Here is a 13,167-nt window from a genome sequence, read left to right on the forward strand (position 1 = left end):
GAATTTTTCTTTTTTGGAAAGTCATAGTTGTAAAACAAAAACTCTCTGTACTTTGTGTGACTGTGAATCTTGATCTCAAAAACACTTCGAGACCTGATAGAGCACTTTTCTCTGTTTTGTTACCTCTGCCAGGAATAGATGCAAACGATGTGATTAGAAGTGTTAGATGTGTGAAAGCAAGCCAGGTGTCCGGGATGCAGCTGAAGAGCCAATCCTGCAAGACTTAGCAGATGCATTTTCAAGACTTATGTAAAGCTGAACTTGTATATGAACAATGGGTAAGATGACTCAATATATGTGAAAGGTGTCACTCGTAGTGATGAACCATAGAATGTATATATAGATGGACGATGCGTCTCCACTTCCTCCCACTGTACAAAAGTGAAGCCAAAATATCCCGGATACAGGAGCTGCCATCTTGAGATTTTGATGTCGTTTGGAGCCAGAGTCTGGAGCTGGAGCCACGGTATCGAGGTCCTGCCCACACACCCGCTCGAGCCAATCACAAGTCTGTTTCCACGAACTATGAAAACGAACACTTGAACATATACCGGTGTGATAAAACGACCTAAAATGACAGAAACCATCTTTGGGAAAAATGTATTTGTCGTGTACTTTGACTTTTTAGTTTGTCCCGTGTCCCATCCGCTAACATGGAGGGGGCGGGATTTATGACCTACACTGCTGCCAGCTACCAGGGGGCGATCAATGTTTTGGGAGCTGTCATGTCATCCATCTTTATATTCAGTCTATGTGATAAACCCACAGAGAATTATTGCCTGGCCCCAAAGTTCTGCTCAGCATTGCATAGCTTTTCAGCTCATTGTTTTGGTTTTACAGCCTGCGAGTTTACTGTATCGGTTCTAAATGCTCTCGTTTCTAGCCACAGCAGCTGGCTAGGACTGATGAACCCACTATAAAACTAACTGCTCTGCACTAAATAACAGACGGACAAAGTTAGCGACTATAGTGAACACACTGGAGCATATAACAGCTAAAGAGACAAATATTTTCCCAAACCAGACCTAAAAGAAAAGTGATTATTAGAATAACATTTGTCAGGTTGTCAGAAACACAACTCCAAATGAATACATCTAACATTTAATATATACATTTTGGGCTTGTACAAAAGGCAGCATACTCTTCTTATTCTTGTGGCACAAAAATTTCAAATTGTATAGCAATTTGAAATGTTATACTGCATCTAAACCATGTTCTAGTGTCATTGTGGCTATTTGTGTGTATGTCTTTACGTGCATGAAAGTGTGTATATGCAGGTAGGCCCTACACCACAGCATGCGTGTCTGCATGTATATAAGAGTTAGTGAGATTGTGAGATTGCTCTTTAGTCAGCTGGGCAACAAACTCCTCTGCCCACACATGGCTTCACTCCTCCACATTCAGACACAGTGATGAGTCACATGCTCCATTCTTACACTTTTGTTCTCACAGTATCTTGTTGGGACATACTGACTCTTATCTCTCCGTCTCTCACACACACACATACACACAGAGACATAGAGTGGCAGAACTTTTCTTTGAGTCTGCTTCAACAAACGGTTCACATTGTCAAAAGAAAAAGACATGTTTTAAATGTGTTAAGTTTCCTTAGATGTCCCTCTCAGATGTGTCTTGTAGGAGGATGTCTTGTCCTGACATTGAACTTTGAGAAGTTGAGGAACTCTTCGGCAACCTCTTTATGTCAACAGTGCAGTATAACCAGGCCTGCGTGTGAGATCAGCAAAATTGTCCCAGTGCATTCTCATCAAGTGGCTGCCACTCAATAGGTGACCACAGGACATGGGCGTGTAATGAGCCAAGAGGTGATGAGTGGAGACGAGAGGAGAAGGAAGGGAGGAGAACACATAGGAGTTGAGTCTAGAAAGAAAAGGAAAACTTTAAAACACACGCTGAGACGTCAATGTGCTAATAATGTTACACTCATAGTATTTTGTGGTACTTTAGCTCAAAGCACCGCTGTGCCTCAAAGACCTGCTGGCATGAATGTATAGACTGTTGATATTTTTAATGCTTTTACACCCTTATATTCACAATATGGCATGTTATGAAATATGTATATGAAAGTCACTTTCCTCACATTACGTTTGAAGCATCATCTTACATCCCTTAAAGGGATAGTTTGTGTGTTTTGAAGTGAGGTTGTATGAGGTAGTTAACCTCAATTATGACGGTCGGCGCGCCGCCAGGTTCGGCAGGAGTTACCGCACGGAAGCAAAGCAATGTACCGCTGTGAGCGGGGCAGGCAGCTAAACGTATTTTTAGCCACCTAAAAGAAAGGCTCACCTAAAAAAATCAATATCAGTTCAAGTGTACGCTATATTTAGAGTATTTTCACCGCTTTGCCTTGCCGACAGACAGCCCTTTTTCGACGGGGAACTGAAGCCTTTCCATCCATCTATGCTCTCGCCAAAGCCACCAGACTCCATTTAAAAAAAACTATAATTTTACCTCACAGAACAACGGGGTTGCTGGTCTACTGCTGCCTCGATCGGTTTGTTTGTTTGTATTATTGTGTGACTTTGGTGAATCTGAACTAACCAAAGTCACACAATAACAGTTTTTTTTTCAGACTATAGCCCAGAGTATAGCCCTAGATAACAGCTTCAAGATTCAAGATTCAAGATTCACTTTTGAGTTCACTATTCACTATTGTCATTTCACTGAGTATTTGCATACACAGAAGGAAACGAAATATTGTTTCTCCCAGCTCCCGTCAGTGCATTAAAAAGGCAAAATAAATACCAATACCTAAAAATAAAAAAATTAAATAAGCAAACGTTTCAGACACAATTTCACACAATTTGCAGTCATGTTTAGCAGCAGAGAAAAGTGCATTTATGTCCATAGTAAAGTGCTGTTTGCATTACTGTTCCAAAAATTGTCTTTGACAAGTGACTAGCTTTAAAGTTCCCTGTCGGAAACATAGACTATATAGCTGCCTGACAGCAAGATAAACCGGCGAATATATTCTAAGTATAGAGTACACCTTTAATTTCTTTTAGTTGTCTAGAATACGTTTTGCTGCCGGCCCCGTCCTCAGCAGTACATTGCTTTGCTTCTGTGCGGTAACTCCTGTCTGCTTCTCCAAACTGGGGGCGTGCCGACCGTTCATCTACTGTAGGTAATACACTGACTATGGATAAGTACCTCATACAACCCCACTTCAAAAACACCCGAAGTATCCCTTTAATGTGAAAGTGCAGGAAATAGCTTTCATAAAACAAACTTCCCTTTCTACAGCACTCAATTCACAGCATGTAACACGGTATGAATTGCCCACTACTCAACTAGGGGGCAGTGTCTACATTTATTCAACATGCGTAGGCGCTCATGTACCCTCACCCTAAAATGGAGCTTCAAAGCAACAAGACTGGAAACGACCTAGAGTGTAATTGATCGATGTTGATACTGAACTAAAAGAATAACAAATTAGAGAAATGATGCATGTTGTTCAGGTGAGATATTATAACGTGGGCCTCTTAGACAGTGAGTTGATGATTCGCTCAGTCATTGCCTGAGTCATATAGTTCAGCAGCAAAATAAGAAGAGTGGAGACATAACTTCCATGTAAACAGACGACTCCCACCCCCACGTTTTCACCCAGTGCACCGCTGAGGAAAACAATGTGTCCGTGATTGATTGCTGGATTCTTTCACTCAGCTAAAGCAGCGTACTTTAAAAGGCTGAGAAGTTATGAACAAGAAATAAAGATTACAAAGTAAAAAAAAAACGTCTGTTTGTTATGATCCAAGTAAAGAAAAAAAAAATCCTAATTGTCGTTGTTTTTGTCTCACAGATATTCAAGAGTGTTACGAGGTGACCTTGCAACTGAATGCAGAACAAACTGTTGTGAAAGAAGACAGCAGGCAAGATGCGTGGGAGGTAATTTTCCTTCTTCACATTATAGATAGTAATAAATATGCTTATTGTTTACATTGTATCCGGTGTCGCACATGCCGCTGTTTGCCACGCTTTGCCTCCTCGGCTGCGCAAAAAGGTTACTCGGCAGCCAACACAAGGTGTCACTACTGGTGTCCCTCGCACTCCTACATGGAGAAAATGTTATCATGAGTCACGGCAGCGGCTATGACTTCAACCTGGTGAGTGAGTGTCAGCGAGGGGAAAGGTTGGAGGGAGGGGACGCATGGCTGGAGGGGAGAAGAGGAAATTAGACGAAGTCAAAAGAGCGCTGATTACTATTTGCTCATCAGTGGGCTGCTCTCATGAAGTCAGACAGTCCTTTCAGCATAACAAGCATTTGCATTCACAGAATATTTTTAGTGTAAGACACAAAATCAACTACTGAATTTAAGGCAGCATTTTGTGAAGATTCAAACCACATTCAGATGTTTACTGAGGAGCATCACAGTGGTTAAAAAATATGGATAATTTGGTTTGTAGCTCCATGTCACTGATCTCCTAATACCCTTTGGATGCGTAGGACTTCATGTCACTCGCATGATTTAATATCGCCTCATAACTTTCCTTCAGCTATGCCAAAATGTTAATGAAATTGATCTTTGGCTGACTTCTGTAGCCCATTAACTGAATGATCTCTGGCCTGCTTTTGAGCAGAGATTAGAAAAACGCTATAGCTGCTGCTTAATGTGTGTGTCTGGTTATTTGTCTGCACTCACAGTCACGCAACATCAGTCTATGTGCGATACGTGGGGGTACCAATTCATTGTGATACCCAAAACAAAAAAACCTGATTTCAATTTTAGCACAAATTTTTTTAAATGTAATTTTTAAAACTGGATTGAAGGCACAATGGCCAGCTTTGATCCCTTTGAACCAACAAACAGGATTCCTCCACTGAAACATCAGGCTAATTTAATCAAATTATGTGGGCCTTAAAGACGCCTCAAAGACCTTTTATTCCATAACAGGAAACGCAACAGGCCATTTTCTAACGCTTACTGTTCTCATTTATTATCCAGAAGAGAACAAGTGTAATGTGACTGGTTAATGTACTCAATAAAACCGAGTGCATTGGTCTGTATTCAATTTATTTACAGGCGTGCAAGTGTTCAACGGTTTATTGATGTGATAATATTAGCAGTTCCTTTCAAATATACTGTAACACCACAGAAAGAGGAATGTGCACTTACCTTGCCTTTAGAGAAGTGGAGTCTTGGTAGTGTTGGAAGACAACCATTCACAAACAACTCCAAAATACTTCAGAGGTGAAAAGAGCCCACTACAAAATCGCTTTGAAAGCTTTTCTCAGTTTAAATGTGTCAGAAAAGCTCTTCAGTTTGCTGAAATGTATCTAGAGATGTTCAGCACGCTGATCAAGTCTCTAAAAGAAATGGGTTGCAGAAGAAGTTAACCATACAATGCACATAAACAAATAGGAAAAATCTCCAATATCACACTTTCGGCATTAAATACAGACACATGGAAACATGGGGAGAAGACATATGATGTGCAACACAGGCCCCTGGCCCCGGCCCCCTGCAGTTATATGGTACTCGTCTTAGACCAGGGGGCCACCCATACACCCCAGGTGGTTCTCTTCGTTAACGCAAGAATACCAGGAAAACGTGGATGCAGTTGTGGTCGAGTCAGAACTTGAGAATCATGAGTCCATTGTGTGTTGTGAATGTATTCTTCTACTTGCTGTGAGTTAGAGGGGCACTACCACTAGATAAAATATGACTTACCCACTGGTTTGATCAGTTCAACCTCAGTAGATATCTTTATCTTCTCCTTTTGCTTTTACACAGTATTCATGGTGATAAGCTGACTTGTTTGACTGTGACATTCATTGATTGTTTTGTCCTCTGTGTGTCCTGGAAGGAGATTATCTCTCATGTGATCCTTGCAATTCTTTTCCTTCACAAATAAAAGTATAGTTTCATTGTTTTCTGATTAGGGCTGCCCCCTCTTAGTCGATTAGTCAGCTAATCGGACATTTTGGTCTTTGTCAACTAAGATTTCTTTAGTCGATTAGTCATTGTTTTATGCTTTTTCATGCTGAATGACTTATTTCTAAGAAACTTATGAGCTCATCTCTGGTAAACACAAGATTCAAAGTGGTGCTTTTGTGTGATACTTTGTGGAGAAACGTTTTACAGATCTGTCGATTAAATCAACTAATCGATTAGTGTAGTGTTTCTTTGGTTGAGGAGAGCCCTATTTCCGACACAGGCCCCATTAAATTGTTGTGTACCAACATTTATTATTTTTTAAACACCACTTCACCCAGGAACTCGCTATTCTGCTGCAGTTTTTTACTGGTCTTTAAAAGCCAGGTCCACATTTTTCAAGTGTATTTTGATACGATACTCTCATGCCCATATGTGTGAGGGTATGTTCCAAATATACGGTATTTTTAGTAAGAAATTCCCTCTTTGTGCTTGACCACTAGGAGGACAGCTGGCTCTATCCGTCCCACTGTACCTCCTTGCCCATTTGGGACCTTCTGGTTCGTCACTAATGTGCACGGTGAATGTGATGTCAACCATTAGTTACAGTCAGGAAGGAACTCACCTTTGTGATACACTTTATATGCATATATGCATATATGCACGTGTTTCAAAGTCATGTATAGTGTAAACTCTTTTTCAGGGTTTTTTAGGCCTACAATATAAAGATGAAATTACGCAATTCCATCCTCACGAGATAAGAACTTTAATCTAACGTTATTCCTTCATGCTCAACAGCCCCTCCCTCCAGTCAATCACTTAATGGCAATACGTTTTTGAAATTCATACACTAAGTCTGAACTGGATTACGTACGGTCAGTTGAACAGGGGAACTACAATAAACCTGTCATTCACTAGACTGTATTAAATGGACACTTTAGTGCAGAAGACTGTCTGTGTTGTCCAGGTTATGAGTCCTCAACACACAAAGCTTGAGCGAGTGACATTATTTTCAACAGAAATGGTTCTCATGCATTTATAACACTGTGTAAAGGAAATAGTAGGAAACATATTAACAATCTTTTTTTCTGAGATTAAAAAATAATTACGTATTTGCAAGAGTTATGACCTCTAACATGTCGGATTAGTCCAGTGGTTCCCATCCTGTCTTTGTCTGAAGAGCCATGTTCCAAATGTGTTCATTTCAGTTGATTTTAAATTGGATGTTATTTAACACTTTTTATTACACGGCTGAGTTGAATACTCAATTCTGATTGGTCAATCACGGCGTTCTGCGGTCTGTAATTTCTGTATAACAGACCGTTGCTATGTATAGCAGACCGTTGCTATGGGCGCAGCTCTGATGTCGGACTCTGGCGGACTGTTTTTGTGTCAAAATATTGATTTCTTAAGTAAGTAGCCGTGTAATAAGCGGGATAATGTACAGCTAGCGGGTCATTGCTTTGAAAGAATCCCCTTCAGGGCGATGAGAGACCCCGACGCAAAGGGATTCTCTCACAACAATGACCGGCTCGCTGTACATTATCCCTTACTAATTATATAAAAGTCAATACAAGACTGTTATCCTAAGGATATCAGACAAAATTGTCAGTCTGTCTGACATTGCCTCCACTCGAACCGATGTCACGATGCCAGACGAATCAGTCAACTCGAACTCGGTAGTGTGGGCGGATTTAAAGGTCTGGACCCGGACAAACTTGGAGTGGCAGAAGATGATTCTTTCAACCATTTACCCATTACCTTTAGCTGGCTATAACTACTTACCATATAATTATAACCATATGATTTGGCTAATTATTTAAGCTATCTATTTAAACCAGTTATTCGTATCTTTTATTGATCCACGATGATCTCTGTTCAGAGCTGTGCGGGACAACTGATCTAATTAGCGTCTCCATGTAATAATCGGTCGATGTTTGTCAGAATAAAGTCTGTCATGTTCTTTCATTCCCAGGGCGTCAAATAGCGACGCTTTGTCATGGCCGTTTGCGTGTGATACCGCCGCACAAGGCACCGTTTAGCGCCTGTATGGATACACTGGGCTTTCCATTAACTACAATGTAAATCCATGTGCGGCAACAGTAAACGCTCAGAGAAAGTGCGCCGGGAGTGAGGCGGTGTAGTTTAAATAACGAGAAGACACACTAAGAGAGGGCAGGATGGGAGGTGGACTTTCATCCAGGAGACCGCCGTTCATGTCCCGCTCGTTAAGTTTCACTTTCACGTTACAATCAGCTGCTCATTTGTGTCCTGTGTTCACAACGTTCAGTGTCATTTTCACTTTAAAAACGTAGTAGTTTTAAGCCCAGCCATGAAGTTTTTTCCTAAATCTAACTAATTTGTTGCCTAATTCTAAAGTGGCGCCAAAAATGGCAGTATGTGACGAGTTGGGATGAGAACGTGTTGGGATGAGAACGTGTTGGTCCTTCACGCTGTATGTTATATTATAAAACTGGTTATATATTTGATGAAATGCAGGTAAAGGTGATGACAAGCAGCAGATGTCGATCCACACAACGTGACATATTCCTTCTTCCCGTATAGACAGAAAGTCAAAAGACTGAATAATGGAGTCGGTGCACTTCCTTGACACTGAAACGTATAAGGTCAATTGCAGTGCCACGTGTCACTTCCAAAGAAAAAAACCCACAAACTATGACTGTGGTTTGAACTTTCTTCTGCCATCCTAAGCTCCTCTCAGTGTACTCTGTGATCCACCCTGCTGAGCTTCTAATTCAGTGCAGCGTGGCTCCTGATCCTTCCCCACATCCTTCCCTCTCTGGATCCCAGCTGCTTGTGGGGCCCCGGCACAGTCCTGGAGAGAGGGAGAGAGAAGGGGAAGTTTGAGAGGGAGAGAGCTACTTAATGGACACCCAGTGAGGGGCTCATCAGTATTCTAGCCATGTTGTCACCTGAGTGGAGGATGGGAGGGAAACTAAATGACTCTGCAAATTCCCTGATTTGGTGCAGAGTAGCAGGTGAGAGTGGAGAATAGCTCCTTTTGGAAAAGAAGCTGTTTTGTAGTAGTTGATTTTATAATTACAAAGTAATTAGTGTTTTGATTGCAAGAACCTTTTTTTTTATTGTGTAATAATCCTGGAATCACTCCGAAAGTAATGGCCAAGAAGTAACTGAACCATTTCATCAATTTTAAATATTGCATGGTATGAAATTATTAATTGATGGGCTCATTTCAAATATGTCTGCACAATTTTGTAAGTGCATGTGCATATGTGAGTGTGGAAGTGTGTGTGGAAAGTGCATAGGGCATACTCTTAGTTGCTGCTATTAGATAAAAAAGCGGGCAGCTCTGGCTCAGGCGCTGTCAGAGCTGCCATGTGGGAATGGAGCCGTCAGAGAGAAACTCAAACACATAGTATATCTGGTCCATACCAGTGGAGACAACAAAGAAAAACATTGTGTTGTGTGTCTTTTGCAACTCGGGTCCTGTTCGTCGCAGTGATGCCAGGTACAGCAGCCTGCAGGCTTAGGTGTGTGTGTGTATTTATATAAACACTTCAACTTTCAGCTTTCATTTTAATTTGGAGGTCTCAGCTGAGAGAGAAGGCACCACGTGTTTGCTGTAGCTGAAGGCTGTTTTGCTGTAACTTTTTTTTTCGAACTTTGCACCAGTGACGGTGTCCTCTAAAGGCTGCCCCCTGCTGTTAGTTCAGGTCCTGTGTGGTCGGATCTCAGTGAATTCCAGGTACTATAGATTCTGTGTATCCCCGTCCACAGTCTGTAGAAGGTTTTGGTCACTTCAGTTAAGTTTGCTGCTGGCAGAGTTTCACTTGTCATAAAATATGAGATGGATTGAACCTGCAGTCCAGTTCTGTGCTGCTTTGGCGGGTGACTGTTTCCACAACAAATAGCACCGTGTTGGTGTGTGTTATTCTGCACTGTTATTCTTAAATTTTTTATTTGAAAAAGATAGTCTTGATTCACTACAGTTCAATTTCCTTAGCCATGCTCAAGTATATTTTTTGGACTAGCTCCTTTTTATTCTTCAGTGCTGATTTTTTACAACATTAAAGGAAATAGTCGTACTCGCTTTCTTGCCGACAGGTGAGAAGATTGATACCGCTCTCATTTCTGTGCCCTAAATATGAAGCTAAAACCAGCAGCTGGTTAGTTTAGCTTAGCATAAAGACTGGAAACAGCTACCCTGGCGCTGACCAAGAGATAATTCTAGTAACAAGATATGAGTTAACTGATAGGGGTGTAAGAAAATATAAAAAAAATTGAATATTGCGATATTATGTTGTGTGATACTGTATCGATTCTCAAAAGTCAATACTTCAGACCTCTGTGTATGTGCCTTCTCAAATTAGTGCTATGATGGTGGATGTTACAGGGACTGTGATTCATGCAAATGCAGATCCCATTGTTCGGATTGCATTAAAAAAGTTAACTTTTTTTACTCTGATTTTATGCATATGGCAGTATGTTCTTTATACTATGACAGTCTTCCTAAAATTAGATTAAAAAGTGGCAATATATCGCCTTCCTTACAGTATCGCAATACATCGCAATATATTGAATTGTAACCCCTGTGTCGTGATATCATATCGCCAGATATTTGCCAATACACAGCCCTAAATTAGGTGGCTTTAGTGGAGCTGGTAGGCAGATTTTAGACCTTCAGCTAAGCTAACCGGCTGCTGGCTCTAGCTTCATATTCAGTGCACTGAAATGAGAGCGGTATCAATCGTTGGCAAAAAACGTTATCAATCAGCACCAGAGAGTAAAGAGGGGCCTGCTGGTTCTAGTTTCGTATTAAATGTACGGACTAGCCTCAGTGTGTGCCTCATGTAGCACCATTACGTTCAAGTCACAGAGCTAAGCATCTGATTGTACACTCATGGCTGTTATGAAGGTATTTCCAGACTTCTTAAAGACTCTTGTCACGGTGCAGGGAATACTCAAACAGGGATTGGACCCAAATGCAGAGAGTTGAGGAGGCAGCAGGATTACTTAAGTGATTTATTCACGTTTTTAGCAGGAGACAAAATGAACAGAGGGTCCAGCAGGCAGGTTACAGGCAATTGGGTGACCGGAAACCAGGCAACGAAACGCCACATAACTACAAAGACGAACTGACAAAGAACAATGGAACAGGGCTGGTACATGTAGTGAATGACTGATAGGGGACGTGAGAACAGGTGAGCAGGAGGTCTGGTGAGTGCAGGGCTAATGAGAGACTGGTGCAACTAATCAGAGTGGGGCAGACATCCAAAACAGACAGGAAAGTGATCTGAAATCAGAGGAGAGGTGAGAAACAAAATAAAATAGGAAACACTAAACATGAAAGATATGAATGGAAAACATGGAGCAGGGCAGATTATGACATTTATAACCACCTGGATGAAAAAATATTCTGTTTGCTTACCTGCTTTACCTGTTTCTCAAGTTGTGTCTTGACACGATAGTGGTATCAATTTTCTTTTCTAACCCTCAGAAGAAAAGCAAATTTCTAAAAATGTTGAACTGCTCCTTTAAAGATGTTGGTGATCATTATCATCTTTGGTATCCACAAGGTCATTGCTTGAGGAGTTTTTAAAATCCGATTTTATTCACTCTTGTTCCACAGGACCAGGAGGAAGAGGAGGAGGAGGAGGAGGGTGTGTCTCGGGTGCGAGTGACCAGCAGGAGGAGCCCTCACAAAGTGGAGCGAGTTTCTGGCTTGGTGACTCTATCCCACGTCGACGTGCCAAAGGTGAGTAAAGCAAAGCAAAACTGAGATTCCTAGGGGTCTCCTGAATGCAACTTCTCCTCAGTGGTTCTAATCAGGCCTCAGAAAAGGCAGCTGCTGCGAATAGAAGCAGATACTAATGAAGCTGATGATGTGATGATTACGCGTTCACCATGAGAGTTCAGTGAGGCATCACAGAAGTGCCTTAGCATCATGAAACATCTGTTACTGTTCATAAAGGTTGATGACCTTTAAAACATTTCATTGATGTTGAAACTTGACTGAATCACAAAGCAGCCCAAGGAGTCTGGGAATTGATTTCTAGGGATTTTGTGTGATCAGTTTGAAGAGATGGAATCTGCTAATAATCTGTGTTGATTATTCTGATGTTAATATTTCATGCTAAAAATACATTTAATTAATTCATTTTCTCTTCAACACCTACAATGATAATTTGCATCTATTATGCTCATACATATCATAGTAATTAATAGTATTTAGCCTTTTAATCACACAGTAATTATGTGACACAGACATTTTGTAAATATTTTGTCATCACTCTCTTCACCTGACACTTAAAGGTGCTCTATATAATACGATATCCAGAGCATTAATATAGCAGCAAACAACTATTAGCTATGTAAAGATATAGAGGAGTAATGTCTACCTAAGCAGAGAGTGAAGTCACTCTCCCTCCGTGTGTGTTGGAGTCCAACACAAAACAGCTATAGCTCGGCTCCCTCCAAAGGTAACAAAATCCATACTTCTAGCACCTCTAAAGCTCACTAATACGTTACATCTCTTTGTTTAATCTGTACACGTTTAAGAACTACAATGCGTGGTTTATGATTTGCCATTTTATATTTTTTACACTTTGTTTTTATGTACGGAATAAACAAACCAGATATAATGCGTTAATTAGTGAGCTTTAGAGGTGCTTGCAGTCTGTTTTTGTTACTATTAGCTTTATATTTAGCACAGAGACATTGAGGGTGTCGATCTTCTCATCCATCTCTTGGCAAGAAAGTGAATAAGCGCATTTCCCAAAATGTCAAACAATTTCTTTAAGAGTTGTGGTCGACCTGCTGCTTACATGATAGAGACGTGTCTCATACATGTAGGCTAGCTGTGTTCCTCGGTTTCGTTAAAGGCCCTTGTGTTCACATGCCTTCCCCATTACAACACGGCCAGTGGCACATGGCAGCACAGTGGCCGCAGGCGTTGGCTTTTCAGCTGAGCCCAGAACTAGTGCAATGGGTGAGGGGGGGCTTGGAGGGGGTGAAAGAGAGGAAGATGTAAGCACATGGAGTCGATGTGCTCGTATGATAATGTCTGCATAAGGATACGGTGACAGCACAGGTTGACTCTGGATAATATGGAGCTGGCTGTGTGTGTGTGTGTGTGTCTGTGTGTGTGTGACTCCCTCTATCACATGAAGGAGGGAGGTGAGGGAGCTGAGGAGGCGCAGGGAACGGGAGAGGGGGGGTGTAGAGAGGAAGATATAGTGGGGGAGGCTGGAGAGAGAGAGAGAGAGTAAGGCGGCTGAGAGGCGAGGGCCGGTGC

The 13,167-nt window shown here is 41.4% G+C and overlaps 1 protein-coding gene across 5 annotated transcripts in view; it reads left to right on the top strand.

The window, feature by feature from the left end:
* The window catches only part of dlg3 (discs, large homolog 3 (Drosophila)), a 95,435-nt gene that overhangs the window by 6,094 nt on the left and 76,174 nt on the right, over positions 1 to 13,167 (top strand). For all 5 annotated transcript variants that reach the window (XM_074648533.1, XM_074648531.1, XM_074648527.1 and 2 more), the window contains exons 3-4: positions 3,818 to 3,903; positions 11,503 to 11,628. In XM_074648533.1, coding sequence (XP_074504634.1) covers positions 3,818 to 3,903; positions 11,503 to 11,628 — 212 coding nt within the window. The remainder of the gene's footprint in view (positions 1 to 3,817; positions 3,904 to 11,502; positions 11,629 to 13,167) is intronic.

This window comes from Sebastes fasciatus, chromosome 10, assembly GCF_043250625.1.
Source record: "Sebastes fasciatus isolate fSebFas1 chromosome 10, fSebFas1.pri, whole genome shotgun sequence".
Classification (NCBI taxonomy): domain Eukaryota; kingdom Metazoa; phylum Chordata; class Actinopteri; order Perciformes; family Sebastidae; genus Sebastes; species Sebastes fasciatus.